At 50.7% G+C, this 16,338-nt stretch overlaps 4 protein-coding genes across 4 annotated transcripts; 2 read left to right on the top strand and 2 right to left on the bottom strand.

Annotated features, from left to right (window-relative positions):
• Positions 1–104: 104 nt before the first annotated feature.
• N7481_010858 (mandelate racemase/muconate lactonizing enzyme family protein) lies at positions 105–1,320 on the top strand (the record flags this gene model as incomplete). The annotated part of the gene is made up of 2 exons (XM_057270077.1): positions 105–280; positions 345–1,320. The coding sequence occupies 2 exons, from the start codon at positions 105–107 to the stop codon at positions 1,318–1,320; spliced, it is 1,152 nt and encodes a 383-aa protein (XP_057117251.1).
• A 240-nt stretch (positions 1,321–1,560) lies between these two features.
• Positions 1,561–2,990, bottom strand: N7481_010859 (uridine-cytidine N-ribohydrolase; the record flags this gene model as incomplete). The annotated part of the gene is made up of 5 exons (XM_057270078.1): positions 1,561–2,103; positions 2,160–2,476; positions 2,602–2,806; positions 2,856–2,863; positions 2,933–2,990. The coding sequence occupies 5 exons, from the start codon at positions 2,988–2,990 to the stop codon at positions 1,561–1,563; spliced, it is 1,131 nt and encodes a 376-aa protein (XP_057117252.1).
• Positions 2,991–3,312: 322 nt separating this feature from the next.
• On the top strand, positions 3,313–7,171 carry N7481_010860 (PXA domain-containing protein; the record flags this gene model as incomplete). The annotated part of the gene is made up of 3 exons (XM_057270079.1): positions 3,313–3,823; positions 3,936–4,752; positions 6,172–7,171. The coding sequence occupies 3 exons, from the start codon at positions 3,313–3,315 to the stop codon at positions 7,169–7,171; spliced, it is 2,328 nt and encodes a 775-aa protein (XP_057117253.1).
• A 1,251-nt stretch (positions 7,172–8,422) lies between these two features.
• N7481_010861 (uncharacterized protein) lies at positions 8,423–10,202 on the bottom strand (the record flags this gene model as incomplete). The annotated part of the gene is made up of 3 exons (XM_057270080.1): positions 8,423–9,581; positions 9,659–9,680; positions 9,755–10,202. 3 exons carry the CDS (start codon positions 10,200–10,202, stop codon positions 8,423–8,425), a joined length of 1,629 nt encoding a protein of 542 aa, XP_057117254.1.
• Between the last annotated feature and the right edge of the window lie 6,136 nt (positions 10,203–16,338).

Raw genomic sequence — 16,338 nt, forward strand, 5'->3', positions numbered from 1 at the left:
CTCGTCAAGCTTCTGTCTAATTTTCTTTTCTTAATTCACACTTCGTTTGTCCGTTCTTGAGAATCTACATTGACTACGCATCCTTCTACAAATATTCCAACACAATGGTCAAGATTAAGACTATTGAATACTTCCGAGTCTTGCCTCGATGGCTATTTGTCAAAGTCACCGATGAGGAGGGACAATATGGTTGGGGTGAGAGTACTCTCGAAGGCCACACCGAAGCTGTGGAGGGCACCCTCAATGCCTTGTGCAAGCGCTTCGTGGGTTATGAGGCGGAGTAAGTCTCAACCACTGCATCCTTTCCCAAATACAACAACACTAATTAATATATATTCTTTCAGCGATATCGAACATATCTGGCAGATGGCGTGGCGTCTGGGATTCTACCGCGGTGGCCCTGTTTTCATGTCTGCGATTTCCGGAATCGACATTGCCCTCTGGGACCTGAAGGGCCGCCGACTTGGTGTTCCCGTCTACCAGCTACTCGGAGGAAAGGTTCGCAACAAGCTGTCTGTTTATGCCTGGATCGGTGGTGATCGTCCTTCGGACGTGACGGCTGCGGGAAAAGCTCGCCTTGCGCAGGGCTTCAAGGCAATCAAGATGAATGCCACCGAGGATGTCAATTGGCTTGATTCTCCAAGCGTTTTGGAATCCAGTGTTGAGCGTCTTAAAGCTATCAAAGCTATTGGTCTAGACGCGGCTCTGGATTTCCATGGTCGTCTCCACAAGCCCATGGCTAAGCAGCTAGCCAAGGCGCTGGAGCCACATCATCCTCTTTTCTTGGAAGAGCCACTTCTCTCGGAGCACCCAGAGGCAATTAAGCAGTTGTCGGATCAGGTGTCTTGCCCGATTGCTCTTGGAGAGCGACTCTTCAGTCGGTGGGATGTGAAGCGGTTCTTGGAAGACGGCAGTGTCGATATTCTCCAGCCGGATATTAGCCATTGTGGTGGTATTTCTGAGATCCGACGCATCGCTTCTATGGCGGAGACTTATGATGTTGCAATTGCGCCTCATTGCCCTTTGGGGCCTATTGCGCTGGCTGCTTGTATGCAGGTCGATCTTTCCATTCCCAATTTCGTTATCCAGGAGATGAGTGTCGGTATTCACTATAATACAGAGGCTGGCGAGTATGATATCTCGAGTTACGTGAAGGATCCCAAGGTTTTTGATGTGAAAGATGGCTATGTCGATGCGTTGACCGCGCCGGGCATTGGGATTGAGATTGATGAGGAAGTCGTGCGAAAGGTGGCCCAGAATACGGAGCCCTGGCAGCCTAAGGAGTTCTTCGGACCAGATGGATCTATTCGGGAGTGGTAGAAATTGGGATCTGCCAGTGGGTTATAAAGCGCAAACTGCATAGTAGCGAGATAGAAAGGATTTAGTCCGAATTGTTGGAGTTGTATATACTAGTATTTCCCTGAAAGCGGCAAATATCAAATTTGGGCTGTACAGAGTTCTCAGATTGAAAATGATCTAAATATCATCTAGCTCTAGATTTATTTCTAAATATCAAGACATATTCTAAACCATTTCTCACTTAGACAGAACACTTCAAGTTCATGACCGCCGCGCAGCATTGCAGTCATCTGCCAGCTGTACGCATTGGAGGATCATATGCCAAAACGCATCAAGATCAACACCTCTGGGAATGGCAACTCCGGATCCATTGGCAGGCGTTGCGATGGATCGCCCCAGCTGGCCAGTCACAGACACATCTTCGCCATGCTCGCCATCTGTGACGATCTTAATGTCGAATCGCTCACCTCCCTTATCATCAAACTTGAGCACCTGGTCGGGGTGGCTCGAGGCAAATGCAGGGTTCAGGTTCGACAGAATAAAGGCAACGGCGAGGGGGTCGTGGAGCGGAGGCCCCGTGGCCAAACCAAAGACCTTTTCATACGTTGAAGCAAAGAATAGAAGCAGATCATGAAATATCTGTCGAATGACGGTCGGGGCCTTCGAATCACTAGATCCATGCAAAATGCGCGTCTGCACTTCTTGTGAGGCCAGAACCTGGTGTGTCAAGTCCAGGCTGGCAATTGATGTCTTCGAGGCAATGATAGGGTTGCTGAAAATGGATTCCGCAGACTCAGGGTCGCACTGTATGTGTTAGTATGTGGTGATGGCTGGATAATGTTGCAAACGAATGAACTCACGTATATATTGAACTCGGCCCATGGGGTCACATTTCCGATACGAGACTGTTCCCCGGGCAGTCTACTCATGGGGGCATCCGTGAATCCCTCACCAATGGCACCACCCATAATGCTTAGACCTTGGATATGCTCCGCCACTTCGGGAAATGTTGCGAACAACAAAGCCACGTTGGTCAGAGTTCCCGTTGCAACAACCCACGGAGTACCTTTGGGTTGGGCAAGAAGCGCATTTCGCATGACCAGAATTGGATTATGATCGATGATTGGCGGCTGCGATGGCTTCGGCAAGAGATCCGTACCATCGAGACCAGACTCGCCTGTTGACGAGGATTGATCAGCATCCATCGTAGTATATATTTAGAGACCAGTGGAATCCATGGCTTGTACTGAGTACTACCCAGTGGTAGTAGAGCATCTTATAACAGAAACAGGTCTGTCTTACCGTGGATATCAGGGGCATGTAGGGCAGGTCGAGAAAATGGCTTGCGGCATCCAGGATAGACGGGGATCTCCGGCCGTCCAATTGCTTCTAATATACTTCCAGCATTGTAGGTGGTATTTTCTAGCGAGGCATTTCCATGGATGGTAGTGATGCCTAGAAGATTTAATGAAGGGTGGTGCGCAGCAAGCAATATGGCGAAGGCATCCTATGTCAGTCAGTCAAGGCGCACGTATCAAGAGGTATGCAGTATTTACATCGTGTCCTTTCATGAGTCAGTTTCTGGTCCTGGTCATAGTCATCTGGAATACAACGAATATAGAATAATGCCTACCAGGATCACAGTCCAGCCACACCGGGGTGCGCATATCTGCGCCAGAATTGATTGTCATAGTGAATGTCCGAATGACTTAGAAGAGTAGAGGAAATATCCCCGGGCTGTTCCATTGTCAAAGCGGCGCATAGGGTCCGTAAGGTAACCTTACGTCAGCGATCCCCGCACTGCGATAAGCCCCTTATCTTGCCTTATCTCCTTTTATTTTTCAGACCCTAAGCCCTAACACCCCAATCGGGCAGCCAGCTCATCCTCTCCAACTTCGCGGTGACAACAACGTCGACACGTCGGTGCTTTCCAGAAGGGGTTGACGCCCTTGCACGCTGTGTTCTCGTCTGAAAGGAACTGGTTCCAAGAGAGACACGGGGCCCTGCAATGATATGGCAGACTCTCCGCGCCTTGGTCTGCAGCCAGTTTCCCATCTTAAGGCTGGTCCGACCACCTCCAGCTCCAGGTCGACTGCGCTGCCTTTAGCTAGCCAACCCCCCCTCGCACGACCTTCATCTAGGCTGCGAACACAAAAGTCCTCTGCTAGAGAGGACTCGGTTGATGCCACCAGCGAGAAGGCTACTCTTGCCTTGATTCGACGCGTGCTATGTCCGCAGACCAGCAACCACGGCGCATCCTCTCCACCGCCTCCAGAAGACCTACTTCCTCCCTTCACGAGCTCCAATGACGTTGACCGTCAGCTATACGCCTTAATCGCTATTATAATAAGAGAGTTTCTGTACTCATGGTACTCCAAGATCACCCCTGACCAGGCACTTGTCAATGAGGTCCTACAGGTCGTGGCACACTGTACCCGCGCCCTGGAACAGAGAATACGCCAGATCGATGTCGCACAGCTGGTTTTGGATGACCTCCCGGTGTTAGTGGAAGCACATATACTTTGTGAGACACCCATTTCTTGAAGTTCATGGATTATTTCTATTCTGGTGGTCTCTACCACTGCTGTTGCATGGCTTGGATGAACGCAAATGCTAACTCGTGGTATGATATCTAGCTTACAGACAGGCAAGGCAACAGTCGCATCTTTCGGGGCTTTCAACGTCACATCGTGCTCTTTACCATCAACTGAATCCTCATCCTGGTCTGTTTCCAGTCCCGGATCCGACAGACCCAGATACCATAGGCGAGCAAAACGAGAATGAAGCTATCTATCGGCGGCTCTTAGCCAACGGCACACTAGCAGTACTACTGCCAACAGAAGATCTCGAGAATAGCAGCCTCCGCACCCTAGTGAGCGATGTGATAGCCGATCTGATATTGGGAAAGGAGGTTGCTGGTCGCATCTGCGAAGGAAGGTTCCTCTGGGAAACGACAACGAAATTGCTCACTGTAGCTCAGAACCGTCGGACTGGACAGGCTTCTGGTTCATCGGGGAAAACTACCAGTAGTCGGCTGGAGCAGTTTGGACTACTCCATGATGACTCGAGAGAGTCCCAACCTCCCACCCAGTCGCCAATTACGGCCTGGATATGGAATACCCTCCAGGGCATATACCTTGGTTACGTTGCCTTGCGTTTCATTGTGACGGGTCTCTTCCGCGTCGCATCCTCTCCAGGACCGGGAGCCTCGCACGGAGCCAGTGTTTCATTTCCCGCTGCAACGCCAGAGACCCAGAAGGGGAGGATCGAGTCGTCGTCAGACGGCGTCGCGGGTAAGCGCCCAGTTCTCGACTACCGATTGTCGTCCATGGCATCACAGCTACTTGGCATTTCCGAAAGGATGCCATGGCTGACCGGATTATTCGCACTCTTCCGACATCTCATTCTCGCTGGCCCGGGTAAGCTCGGTGACACAGACAGTGTCCTTGACAGGTAAGTCTATATCTCATTTCTGTTATATTTGTATAAGCCCGGAGTATTTGTCTTGCCCTTGTGTACGCCCCTTATGGCTCGGGCCTCCCGAGACCGCATGAACTCACGACGGTGGAGCAACGGTGCGATCTCCGAACTGCGATCTACGAGAGTCAAGTGTCACCCTGTGCGAGTCATAGTGGGATGGCGAAGCGTCTTGCTCGCATACTGCATCGATCACTTGACCTGATTACCGTTATTACAAATTGGTATGGTCACCTTACGGTGTGTCTGACTGGCGGTACCGTCGTTACGGTCATACAAAACCGGCGAATCCGAGATCAGATTGGCTGCCTCGACTTGGTCCGAGCGAGGGCGATTTGCAAACAGGGATCCTCTTCTCTCCTGCGTCTCATTTTTTTTGCTCTCGGTGTGATAGCGCCGGGGCCCGGCCCTTTCCGTGCCGCGTTCCCTTTGTTCCCTATTTTTCGTCATGTCGCGAAGGCTGGGGTGTGGAGGATGGAAAGTGGATTGATGTTGGGAATCACTCTCTGGAACGGCCAAGCCAGCATTTCTTTTTCTTGACATCCGATTCGAGCTTGACTCAGCCATGCCGCTAAGAGGGAAATGAAATGCAGCCCACGCGAAAAAGCAAAGCATGGGAAAACAGAGTTTTCTGCCTGCCGAACCACGTTCAACTTCTGAGCATAGCAGAAGAGGAGGGGAATCGAAATCGCGCATGAGCAGTAATCGTCTGATGCCGATCCCCTGCGGCGATGGATGGGTTGGCCCATCCCTCTTTGGGCACCTGCATGAAGAAAGACTTCTTGGCCGAGGCTAGTGATTTTCCCGTCAGGCATCCAATCAGCGAAATTCGTCGCAGATGGGGTTTCGAATCTGCATTGCGACCGAGGTTGGCGCATATGCCCGCCTGTGCGCCAGGTACGGCTTGCTGGGATGTCTATCCGCCTCCGGAGAGCATCTGCTTCTACTCCTGCGTCTGCGTCTGCATCTGAGAGGGAAACTGCGAAAGTAACAGGGGAAAGACGGGACGAGCAGCAACGCCCGCCTCACTTTTTACCACTCATTAAGGGACCTGGTTCGTCGAGGATTGACACCCCCGTTGCAGCAGGATTGGCCCAAGCTCCTCGTCTTCCACACCGGGGCCGATCGGGCTCCGCCTCCCCCACTTCGCAATCGCCCTAAAATGGCGGGAGGGATGAAGCTCTTCCTCGCAATGGGCAAACAAAACGGGAAAAAAACACACCCCGACCGCATGACGCTACCTCAACGTTGCTGGCACTCCACCGTCGCCGCGAGGGATTTTCATTTCTATTTGGAATTCGATTTTGGTTCTGCTCGCTCCCTACTCGGCTCTTCCGATGTCATATGTGATATTTGTGTTTTTGTTTTTTTTGAGATCGTTCACTGACTCCACAGATTTCTCCGAGAAACCATTGAGGAGCACGTCCTGACCCCCACTTTGTTGCCCAACCTTCTACTCGCAACAAGGACAGCCCTCTTCCCAGCCAATGCCCGGCCGCAATCTCTGGGTGTGCCCTTTGTGAACATTGAAGCGCCCGCTCCGACTCCGCAGGCGTCCGTGCAGTCTTCGGCGGGCAAAGCTCTTGCGACCCCAAAATCCTCCTCCTCAGCGCCCATCCTAGAAGTAGGAAAGGGCACTGCGACTACCCAAGTTGATCACGAAAGTAACAGCAATAATGATATGAACAGCAACATTATTAGCGGTGGCGGCACTCACGCTCCGCGAACATCATCCCCAGGGCCGGCAATAGCAATTATCCCGACAGCATCTCTTTCGGCAGTCGACACGGCCAAAGCTCCTGCCAGCGGGACGCCAATAACGGGATCGGAGAAAAAGCAAGACCTAGCACGCCCTAATTCGGAGATCGCCGCTATCAAGCGGCGATGTGCAGCTAGTCTCCTCGCCGTGATCCCACGCAGCGTCGCACGAACCTTTTTCGCCGCTCCGACTTCCTCTAGCAGTGATCGTTCCTGCAGCGCCGCCAGTGGTAGTTTGTCCTCCCTCACCACCATCAGACCGTCCCCACCCACATCACGAGATGAAGAGAAATGTGGGGTCCCGCCCCGATCGTTTCAGGGGGCCAAGTCGACCTCCACGCCTTCAGGCTCGAGGATAAGTGGTGGCAAGAATGGGACTGAGCGCCTGCATGTCGACGAACGAGAGGGCGAACAAGATAGTGTTGATTTGGAAGAGTTGTATCTTCTGGAGACTATCGAGGACGATCTGTTGGATCTGTTCGCCGACGAGTACTGTAACAAGCATTTGATCTATTCGATCATCGAGACGGTCTTGTCTAAGGTTCTACCGGAAATGACGGAACGCAGTGTTCTGGATCTCATGGAGGATCGGGGGGGTGACCCCCGTTCCTGGTGGGTTCTAGGTTTGACTCAATAACTCAATAACTACGGAGTACATTTTGGGTGTTCCTGCATTACGCGGAACCTTGCGAATATACTTTAATGAAGGGCAACCTAATCTAATATCTACCCAACCCCTTTTTGGACACTAGCTAGTTCGCTGCTACTACCTAGTATGAGATGGGTACGCGTTCAGCCGTAGAGAAACAAGTAGCACTCGATTCAGGGGCTGGGGGTATCGTATATTACTAGGACTAAATATATCAAGCCATGAACACAATGCCGGTGAACACTCAATGTTTTGCCGACAATGTGATGGAGGAAAAATGCAAAGAGAGAGATAGGATGATGGAGGAGAAAATGAGCAGAGTAGGTAATCAAAAACAGGATTAATCTGACAGTGGATGACCGGCTGGACTCGTACTAGAAGATCCCAGCAAATTATGTTCTTTCCGCGCGAGCGGCCCAGTTTAAAGAGAATTGTAACAGAGAGCCCGAAGGAAATGAAATTAAAAGGAAGGAAAGAGCGTAAGGAAAGTGGTATGTCAAAAGGAAAGTAGAAGGAATATAAAAAACAACGTCAATCGAGGTGGGTATGTATGTGGGTATGAGTATGAGTGGGCCAGAGTGTAGGAAAGGGGGTAAAATAAAAACGGCGAGAAGGATGGGAGGAACGAAGACCAGAACGAGATAAAATCTGAACAAGATAGAAGGTCGAACTCCGTAATGGTCCCTGCTGGTACCAATCCGATGGATGAAACGGAACCCGGTCTCCTCCGTTTCCAAATCCAAGAATAACCATAAATAATCCAGGTCACCATGAAGTTGCTGGACCGAGGAGTGGAACATGTCATGCGTAAAGAGAAGAAAACAGAAAATGGTTGCAGCGCCGAATCAAATCCAAACCCCATTTCAAAGCATGCGAGGTTGCCCTCTGGTATGTGTAGATCTGTTTGTTGACAAGTTTTGTTTCTTTCTCCAACGCGAGTCGGCATAGAAAGAAAGGGTGTGTTGGGTTCGTACAGTTGAGAATGCAATAATGAAATGCGGCAGAGAAAAACAGTAAATAGAAAGCGTGATAGAGTCGTCGAGCTGGAGTAGATGAAGAAGAACAAGCCGCCAGAATAAAATAAATAGCAAGATGGGTGGGGGAATCACTGAAGCCAAAAAATGCATGTAGTAAAGAGAGGATAGATGCGGGAGATTTGAAGGAATGGTGGGGAATTTGGATGGAGCCCTGGAGCTTATGGGAGCAGGAAAATGCCAGTGGCTTGAAAGGCGACACGCATCAAGCAAGATTGTGAATACTCCGCTTCTTGGTGAGGCGAGGGGAATCTTCATGTTCGTCGATTCTCGTCAGTCCACCAATGTGGGGGTTATGCTGAGCCTTAGCCAGCTCGAGACGCTCCATGAGCTTGCCGATAGTAACATATTCCTGTGCCTGAAGACCGGCTGGTTGGTGCTGGAAATAATTCATAACGAGTTCCAAGGCTTGTCGTGCTTCGTCTTGGGTCGGAGAGCCAGGTGCGCTGATCGGTGATACGACAGTAGACTTGGGGGTTGGCAGCGAGGATGGGGGCTGCATCGACTTGGTCTTGATCTCTGGGTTGCTGCGGTTGCGCTTAACTATCTTACTAGGATTGATACCCTTAACGGTGGCCTGGCCTTCTTCGTCTCCCAGCTCCAAGGGTGACTCGAGCATAGCCACCGATCGCTGTTGCTGGGACTCGGATTTGGTGCATTTGTGGTCCATAGACTCGTCTGCTGTCAACAGGGTTGGATCGATGGGGGGCGAGGGAAATGTCTGGCTGCGTGGTCGGGACTGGATACCGGCCGACGATAGAAGGCGAGATTGACTTGTCGGAGTAAAAGGGCTGTCGGAAACCAATGTCGATGATGGGCTGGTCATTCCTGTAGAGGTTGTGTCCAATGAAGTGGTACTTTGGGAGTGGCCATGTTGATAGCCACCGGACAGCTCAGGCAATCCGTCGACCGGCTCCTGTTTCACGCCATCCAGGCTATGGGTTGGTGACAGAGGCGATCCAAATCCAGTTGCAGACAACGGAGAATGGCCGGTAGGGCTGTTAAGGGGGGACTCGCTCATTAAGTCGGTATTGATACGAATCGGGCTATTGGAGCTGCTGCGGGCTCCCTTTCGAGCCTTCGCACCCATCAGGCTATTCTTTTGCTTGAATTTATCCAGCCAGGCTTTGGTGATCACCCTTTCCTTGCCTTCTGGACATCCACAAGTGACGGCGAAGAAGTGGGCTTTTTCTTTGATCATGTCGTCATTTAAAGAGAACCCCTGGCGCTGGTAGTTCCTGGCCCAGTTGGAAAGGGCTTTCTCAATATCAGGGATTCTACCCTTGGCTCGCTTGATAGGTGAGCGATGACCATCATCGAGGCTTAGATACTTTTCCTTCTGGCGCAAGACCTTGGATACAGTACTATATTAGAAATGATACGTTAGCAGCTAGTCGTGCGAACTAGAAAGATCTGATCATGCGACCAGAATTCGATTTACCTTCTCTCCACACCAAACATTGCTGCGCACGATATAGTTAGCCCTAGCTCCAGTTTCACAGACTCAAGTGACCAAATCGGGAAATGGCAATCTTACCTCCAATATCAGTTTGTTTGGCGGTTTTATTTTGCTCGTGATATATGCACATTCGGCGACGATCATCGTCGGTGAGCGTCCTGCGCGGCGTTGTACTACTCGTCGAGGACTTGCGACCCGGAGGCGCGGGAGCCGAGGGTGAAACAGAAGTTGGAGCCGGGACCGGAGGTAAGCCATTTTCTTGGAAAGGTGTTGGTGGAGTCATCATGCTGGGCCAGTGATGCGAGGGCAAGGGTAGCGGCAGCGAAGCATAGGGTGGCGGTATTGACATGCCGTACGCATCAACACCCATCATTGTCGAGTGACCATAGTCAAAACCACTGTACTCGGGCATCGGCGGTGAGTGTTGAGGGGAAGTGAAAGTGCCCAGTTCCACCCAGGGCGAATGTGTAAATTCACGGTCTGGGGCGTGGTGGGATTCCGTTTCCATGGCAGTTGAATCTTCCATGGCGACGATATGTTAATTTGGGGGACGGGTTTCCTATGACCCCAGAGCTGATAGGCTCAGTTTGGGACAAAGAGACAATGAATATTCCTGGGAGGAAAGAGAAACAATCCACTTTCCCCGAGGTTGGAAACAATGCGACAATCTAGAGGTGAGACAATGAGGGACTATGCATATTCCACACCACACGACCAAGAGTTGTATAGATTTGTCGGTAGCGGTGTGTGATAGATTTTCCTGATTGCAAACAGTTCCCACAAGCGAGGGAGGGGGGTTTCGTTTAGCAAAGCGGAGCCAGCGAGAAACTATCCCAGACGCAAGAGGATAGAGAAGTCGGGCTGTACCTAATGGTATACAGATATGCAAGAGGTAAAGAAGGGGAGAAGGTGCGAAATGCGGGTAAGGCAATGGACGGAGTTAAAAGGAAATCAGGGCTACTAAGAGCGCAGATCCTAAAAAGTCGCGTGGATTGACAGAACGAGTTGAATCTCAATTGCAACTGGCACGAGAAGGGGACACTCCGGAGAAAAGTGATAACCTTCTTGCGCCGAGAGGAATTCAGCCGATCCCAAGTGTGATTGGTCGCGGTGCAAAGAAAAGGCTGGTCGGAATGGGACTTAGAAATCTTTTGTTTTATTTTATTTTTATTTTTATTTTCCAGAAATTATAATATTCACGCAAGAGGTTTTTCCAAAAAAAAGCCACCCCTGTCAAACAGAGGAAGAAACGGCGCCTGGTTGGTCCAGAGTGAGATATATTGGCTGCGCAGGGGTTGCATCTCCTCAGGTCCGTTCGGCCCAATCGGTAGGCCCGTTTGTGTATTACACGGAAAGGTATTGTCAAAGAACAGAAAGGCTGTTCTCTAGTATACATAGAGAGTAAACGCGGGAAGTGTTTCTTTGAGTGATATTCTACCGTAAGGTGTGTCCGGGATATTTCTTATTTTATCATTTCTTTTTTTTTTCTTTTTGCTGGCTTCGCTTGACCTTGATTCCTTCCCAACCCCCCTCGCTTTCCGAACTCGGCCGGGATTCGCTTGGGTATGGAGTATATTGTTATGACATGCTTGATACCCAATCTATACTTTTATGGAATACGGATTTTTTTCCCTCGTATCTACTTGTAATACGGAGTAGATATGACCCTCTCTCTACGTTGCGAGGTTCCTTGGAACCACCTGGGGCCGGGCCTCCTGGGGGCGTCTTGTATTCGATCTTTCCTCTAGGTCTACAAAATTGGTCGACCTGCCTCGCGGTCAGTCTGTCACCATGACTGGCCGTTGTCGGTGGAGGAAGCCTCGCTTCACGAAATTGCACGTCGAGGCTATGGGCCTAATCGGACCATCGGAGCAACAGTAGATCATCCGCGGGGAGCAGACGAGGTTCACTCGACGGGCAGATATCCGTGATGATTTGCTGGGGGCCGGGAAGCGGATCGATAAACCGCTGAACCTAAAGACCGCATGACATCCGCTGCATACATAGCGCAGGCTAGGACGATCAGTGTGGACCAAGTCTGCCAGTGGGTGTGGACAAGGCGATTGCGGCAGTGCCGACTATCGTTTCATCGCGCCCACTTTTCGGAAGGAGCTCAACGGTTGTAATGGAACCTGAAGTGGCCCAAGAGTCATGTCATGACCTTGATGGAGGGAATATCTCCTAGAACCATAGGCTCTGGCCCACTCCGCGTGATGTCTTTGGCGAGGGCACGGTGCACCAAGCAAGAAAGTGTAGCGAAGGACCTCAAGATAAACGGAGTAGAAGGTTGGGAGGGAGTGCGAATGAAATTTGTAAAAGCACGATCTCGTTCATAACTGGAGATCCTCGAAAGTCAGATTGGCCACGGGATAGGAAGATGGGAAGATGGTAGGGTGTGGGTTGGGGGGGTTGGGGCGCATCCCACGAGCAAAGCAATTCCCTTTTTTTTGCCCAGGGACTATTGCCGAATACAGTATGAGGGATCTCTGAAGGACAGTGCCGATCACCCTCGTTTTCTGCCAGGATCCGAACGCATCAGACATCCTCGAAAAATGACACGGCTAATAGGCAAATGAGGAGCAGCATGGATCCTCTCCATCTGAGCGAATCCCCCGCCTCCATTTGCCTGTGATCAATACGGAATTGATACAAGGGCCGAACTAAGTTGCAAGTCTCTGCCCTATCACAGGGCAGAGCGGGGAGGGGGCTTAGACCAGGAGGAGGAACTCCATGATGCGAGTGTTTGGGCGCTAACTGCTCAGCCCTCATTTTCTGCTTCTGCTCCACCCGCGACCCACAGCGGTCCTCCCCGGCCCGGAAACCTTCAGTAAACAAGACTGTCAAAGAACGGTCTCGCAAATCTGCACGGATGATGCTCCCAAGGCGTCCCATGGAACGATGTGGAGAGAGCGAGAGAGAGGAGAGTTGGAGACGGGGGGGGGGTAAAGGTATGGAGTGCGGTATCTGCCGTAAATCGGTCTGTATTTAGTATGTATGTACAGGGCTAAGAACAGAGTTACCTGTATGTATGCTCAAACCGTCATATGTCAGTAGTACTCCGGAGTCCTGTCCATAAAGGTCCTCATATTGATCGGGATTAAGATTAATCATTTGGATACGGTCTATGTCGCATAAATTCCACGGTACGAGCGAAGCAAAAAGGAATCTCATGCACCCTCCCCACTTGTTCGACCTCACCACGAGGCAATGCTAGTGTCAAATCGGCCTGGTCGTTTCCTTTTTTTTATTTTCCAAATTCTCGAGCAAATTTTATCGGAAAGAATGGGGATGGCCCTGTCTAGTCGACAATAGAAGAAGAGGTCTGACAAATTTTGTACTATCTCAAGTTTGACGACCAGGGGAGTTTGCGAACCACCAGCAACACTAGAGTAATCAATGATTCGACGATAACACCAATCATCCTGCGTGCTGCCGTCTAGATTAATTTTTTTTATTAAAAAGAAAAAAATACATTAATAATGCTGTTTTGCTAGTTTGCGCCAGTCAGAAACGTGGATTGTCGAGGGAAACAAAGGCGAACGGGTGGAATGGAGAAAGGACGAGGGCAAAGAGTCGAATCCACCGCAAATCGCTTCCTGTCTGGGAGAAACACTGGTTGGGAATGCAATCGCATCAGATCAGCGGAGTGTGGGCTGACGCCATTTCCTAGCAGAGAAGGGGAGAAATCTCGGATGATCTCACCAGTTTCTATCCAGTCTTGACGGGAAGGATTAGGGCAAGCCATGAGGGGGTGGCTTTCGTCCACAATGCGACTGGGTCTCACCTCGGAGCAGAAGAAGAAAGAAGTCTAGACCGGTCAGGATCGAAATCACCGGCATCCTATAGACGGGCAGAGACACCAATAATTGCTTCTTCGGCGGTTCCCACTGAGGATTTCTTTGACCGCGTTGTGCGAGCCTGCGAGGGAACACAAGCGCATTAGGAGAGGGCCGGGGTGGGTGGATGCTCAGGATGCTCCAGGATGCTCAGGTTCGAGTCAGGTACCGATCTGCATGAGCTCTCAACGGCAGCACACGCCCATTTTGGAGGTACTCGGACAAGGATGGTTCGAATTCACCTCGTCCGGACCGCGCTCTGTCGATCGAGTGGGGACCGAAGGATGAACCAACCTTACTACGCAGTGATGGGCTGTCTGTCATGACATAATGTGGCAGTAGGAGCTGCCTTTTTGGAGAAAGTCTACTCCGTACTTGGAGAGGATCAAGCTAGCTAGCTATCCTGGTTGGTTATGGACCGAAATTATAACCCAGATGCAGGCGCGGTGCCTGGGGAAGCTGCTGCTGCAATGCAATGCAACGAGACCACGAGAAGGGATCGGTGTCAATACAGTCACCTGATAGACCGCAGGTAATATGTAACTAATGTGTACAGGCATGTACAGACATGTACAAACTTCAGGTGGGTTGGACTCCGTATACACACCGGGCAGAAGGCATTTGGTGGGGAACCCTAGGGTATCATCTCGGGTATCGGGGTACTTACATGTACTAGGGCTGGTTAGCAAATTCAACTTGGTCTGCAGTAGTCCATTCTGCCGATCTCCCACCTGCGGACGGACCAGATCGTGCCCCCGAGGCCTGGGCTATCGAGATCGGCGATTTGCGGGCGCTGCCAGTGCTCCACTTGGTCTCCGCGAGACTCCGCTGTGGTTCCCTTGTGATGCGAGGAACTTGCTCAATCATCCTATCTGTATCTACTGTAAATCGTTTATATACTCGTACTGCATGACTTGTGAACATGGCTGGAATGGAGTGGAGCTGATCAGATAATTTACATACTACACATAACCCCGGTCTCATCACGACAAAATCCTTCTCAATACGATCGCTAAATCGCTAACAGGACCGACTTTTCACCGCTTGTTTCCCCTCTTCTTCAACCATGGATTCGAAGGAACCGGCTTCTATACTAGGCCCTCTTGTATGTATGTTTGTGGATTATTGTTCACTTCAACTATAACATACTCCATACACAACCCATGGATTCATTTCGTACCAAATGGGTCTGTTCGCTTGTCCATCTTACCCTTTTTTGCACAGGATGCAGCACGTCAATCCCGTCGTGCGCATATCCTTCAGCAGCAGCTAAAAAAGAAAAGCATACGAGGAGAGAGAAAGGTGTGTGTAAAGCTCGAGCCTAGTACTTTTGACATGCCGATCCAAATTTGGTACCGAGTCAAAGCAGGGCAGAAGAAGAAGCAGGGACACACACAGCAGGGGTACAACGTGCGAGGCTTGACAGATCCAATTTCGATGTTCCTTCTCTCCTCCTCTCCCCCTCCATCCCCTCCATCCCCTCTTTTCTACACGAAACTGACCCTATCGGATCCCAACATTCTCCCATCGTAATCCTTAGCCATTAGCGCCTAGTCCCCCTCTAAGCTATGACGGGTATACGCATCCCCCCGAATATAGCGCTTCCCACGATTTTGCCAAATCTTCGAAGTGATCCATCTCCTGAATAATTTAGCACCGGTCAGTGCACCGGGTCGAGATCCTCCTCCGCCCCATAGCCCCTTTTACCTTCCCTTCCCTTTCCGCGATGTACGTACGTATGCACACCATAATTGCCTTTGGTCCGCTGTCTAAAATGTCGAGGGGAGCTTTGACCGGTCTTCAATCCCCCAATCGATTGCGTCTCGACTCTTCTCGACCAAAGCTCGGGGCTTGTTGCATCGGCAGATCGACCAAAGGGATGAGGGCCATCGCCCCGTCTAGACTTACTATACTACTCTGAGAGTAGACCCGGAGGCTTGCTGACAGGGGCCCCTTACTCGGTAGCCTCGTCGAAACCAAATCGAGCCAACCCCAGGCGGAACGCCGAGGAAGTTCGGTGGCGAGTCAAGATATCTAAATAGAAGTCCATGCAACCTACTTTCCTTTCTCGGGATTAGTCTTTAGCAAGGGTCGCTTTGATGACAAGAGCTCCATGTGTGGAATACGCGCAGGGCTGGGAAGGGAAGGTCACGGACGATGGCTTTTTCTCGCGAGGGCTGGATGGGATGAGATGAGATGCCAATTACTCCGTACTCCGTATAGGAAGCTCCTTTTACTCGCTCGGGAATAGTGCATTTCAGACATCCATCCAATGGGTATGTACCAAATCGCCGGCATTAGTATTAGCATTAGCATTGGCGTGGGGATCAGAATCATCAATCTGAATTAGCAAGCCGGTACTTCTGACCCTCGTATGCGCATGCGCGTAGTGCCTGATTTCTGCGTGCCAGCTGGGGCCGATAAGAATATCGGCCTGTCCTGGTGTAAGCGGGGGTTCGCTAGTATATACCGGGTTGGCTATTGGCTCTCTGGCATTACTCCAATGCATGCCGTACTAGTAGTATGTCGGGGGAGTCGCCGAGGATGCAGCGTGGCTTGTTGTTCTTTGTTCATGGTTGCAGGATCGATATTACAGAGGCGGGAGAAATTTGTTCGGGCAGCAAAAGCAAATATCAACTATTCCATCTGTAATCGCTCTATCCGTAGGAGGGACGAGGTACCACTGGTCGCTTCACTGCCTTGAAAAATGAATGTGGGGAGTTGGTGGTGGGTGGGTGTCAAAAAAGCCTGTACCGCAGAGTATGCAAAAGCGGCCTGTTTCGCCATAAAGACCTTGATCTAGAACATTTGAATTGGATTTCTCTT

The sequence above is a fragment of the Penicillium waksmanii genome (genome assembly GCF_028829765.1).
Source record: "Penicillium waksmanii strain IBT 27052 chromosome Unknown utg000009l:1.0-4314994.0:1.0-4318279.0, whole genome shotgun sequence".
NCBI classification, from domain to species: domain Eukaryota; kingdom Fungi; phylum Ascomycota; class Eurotiomycetes; order Eurotiales; family Aspergillaceae; genus Penicillium; species Penicillium waksmanii.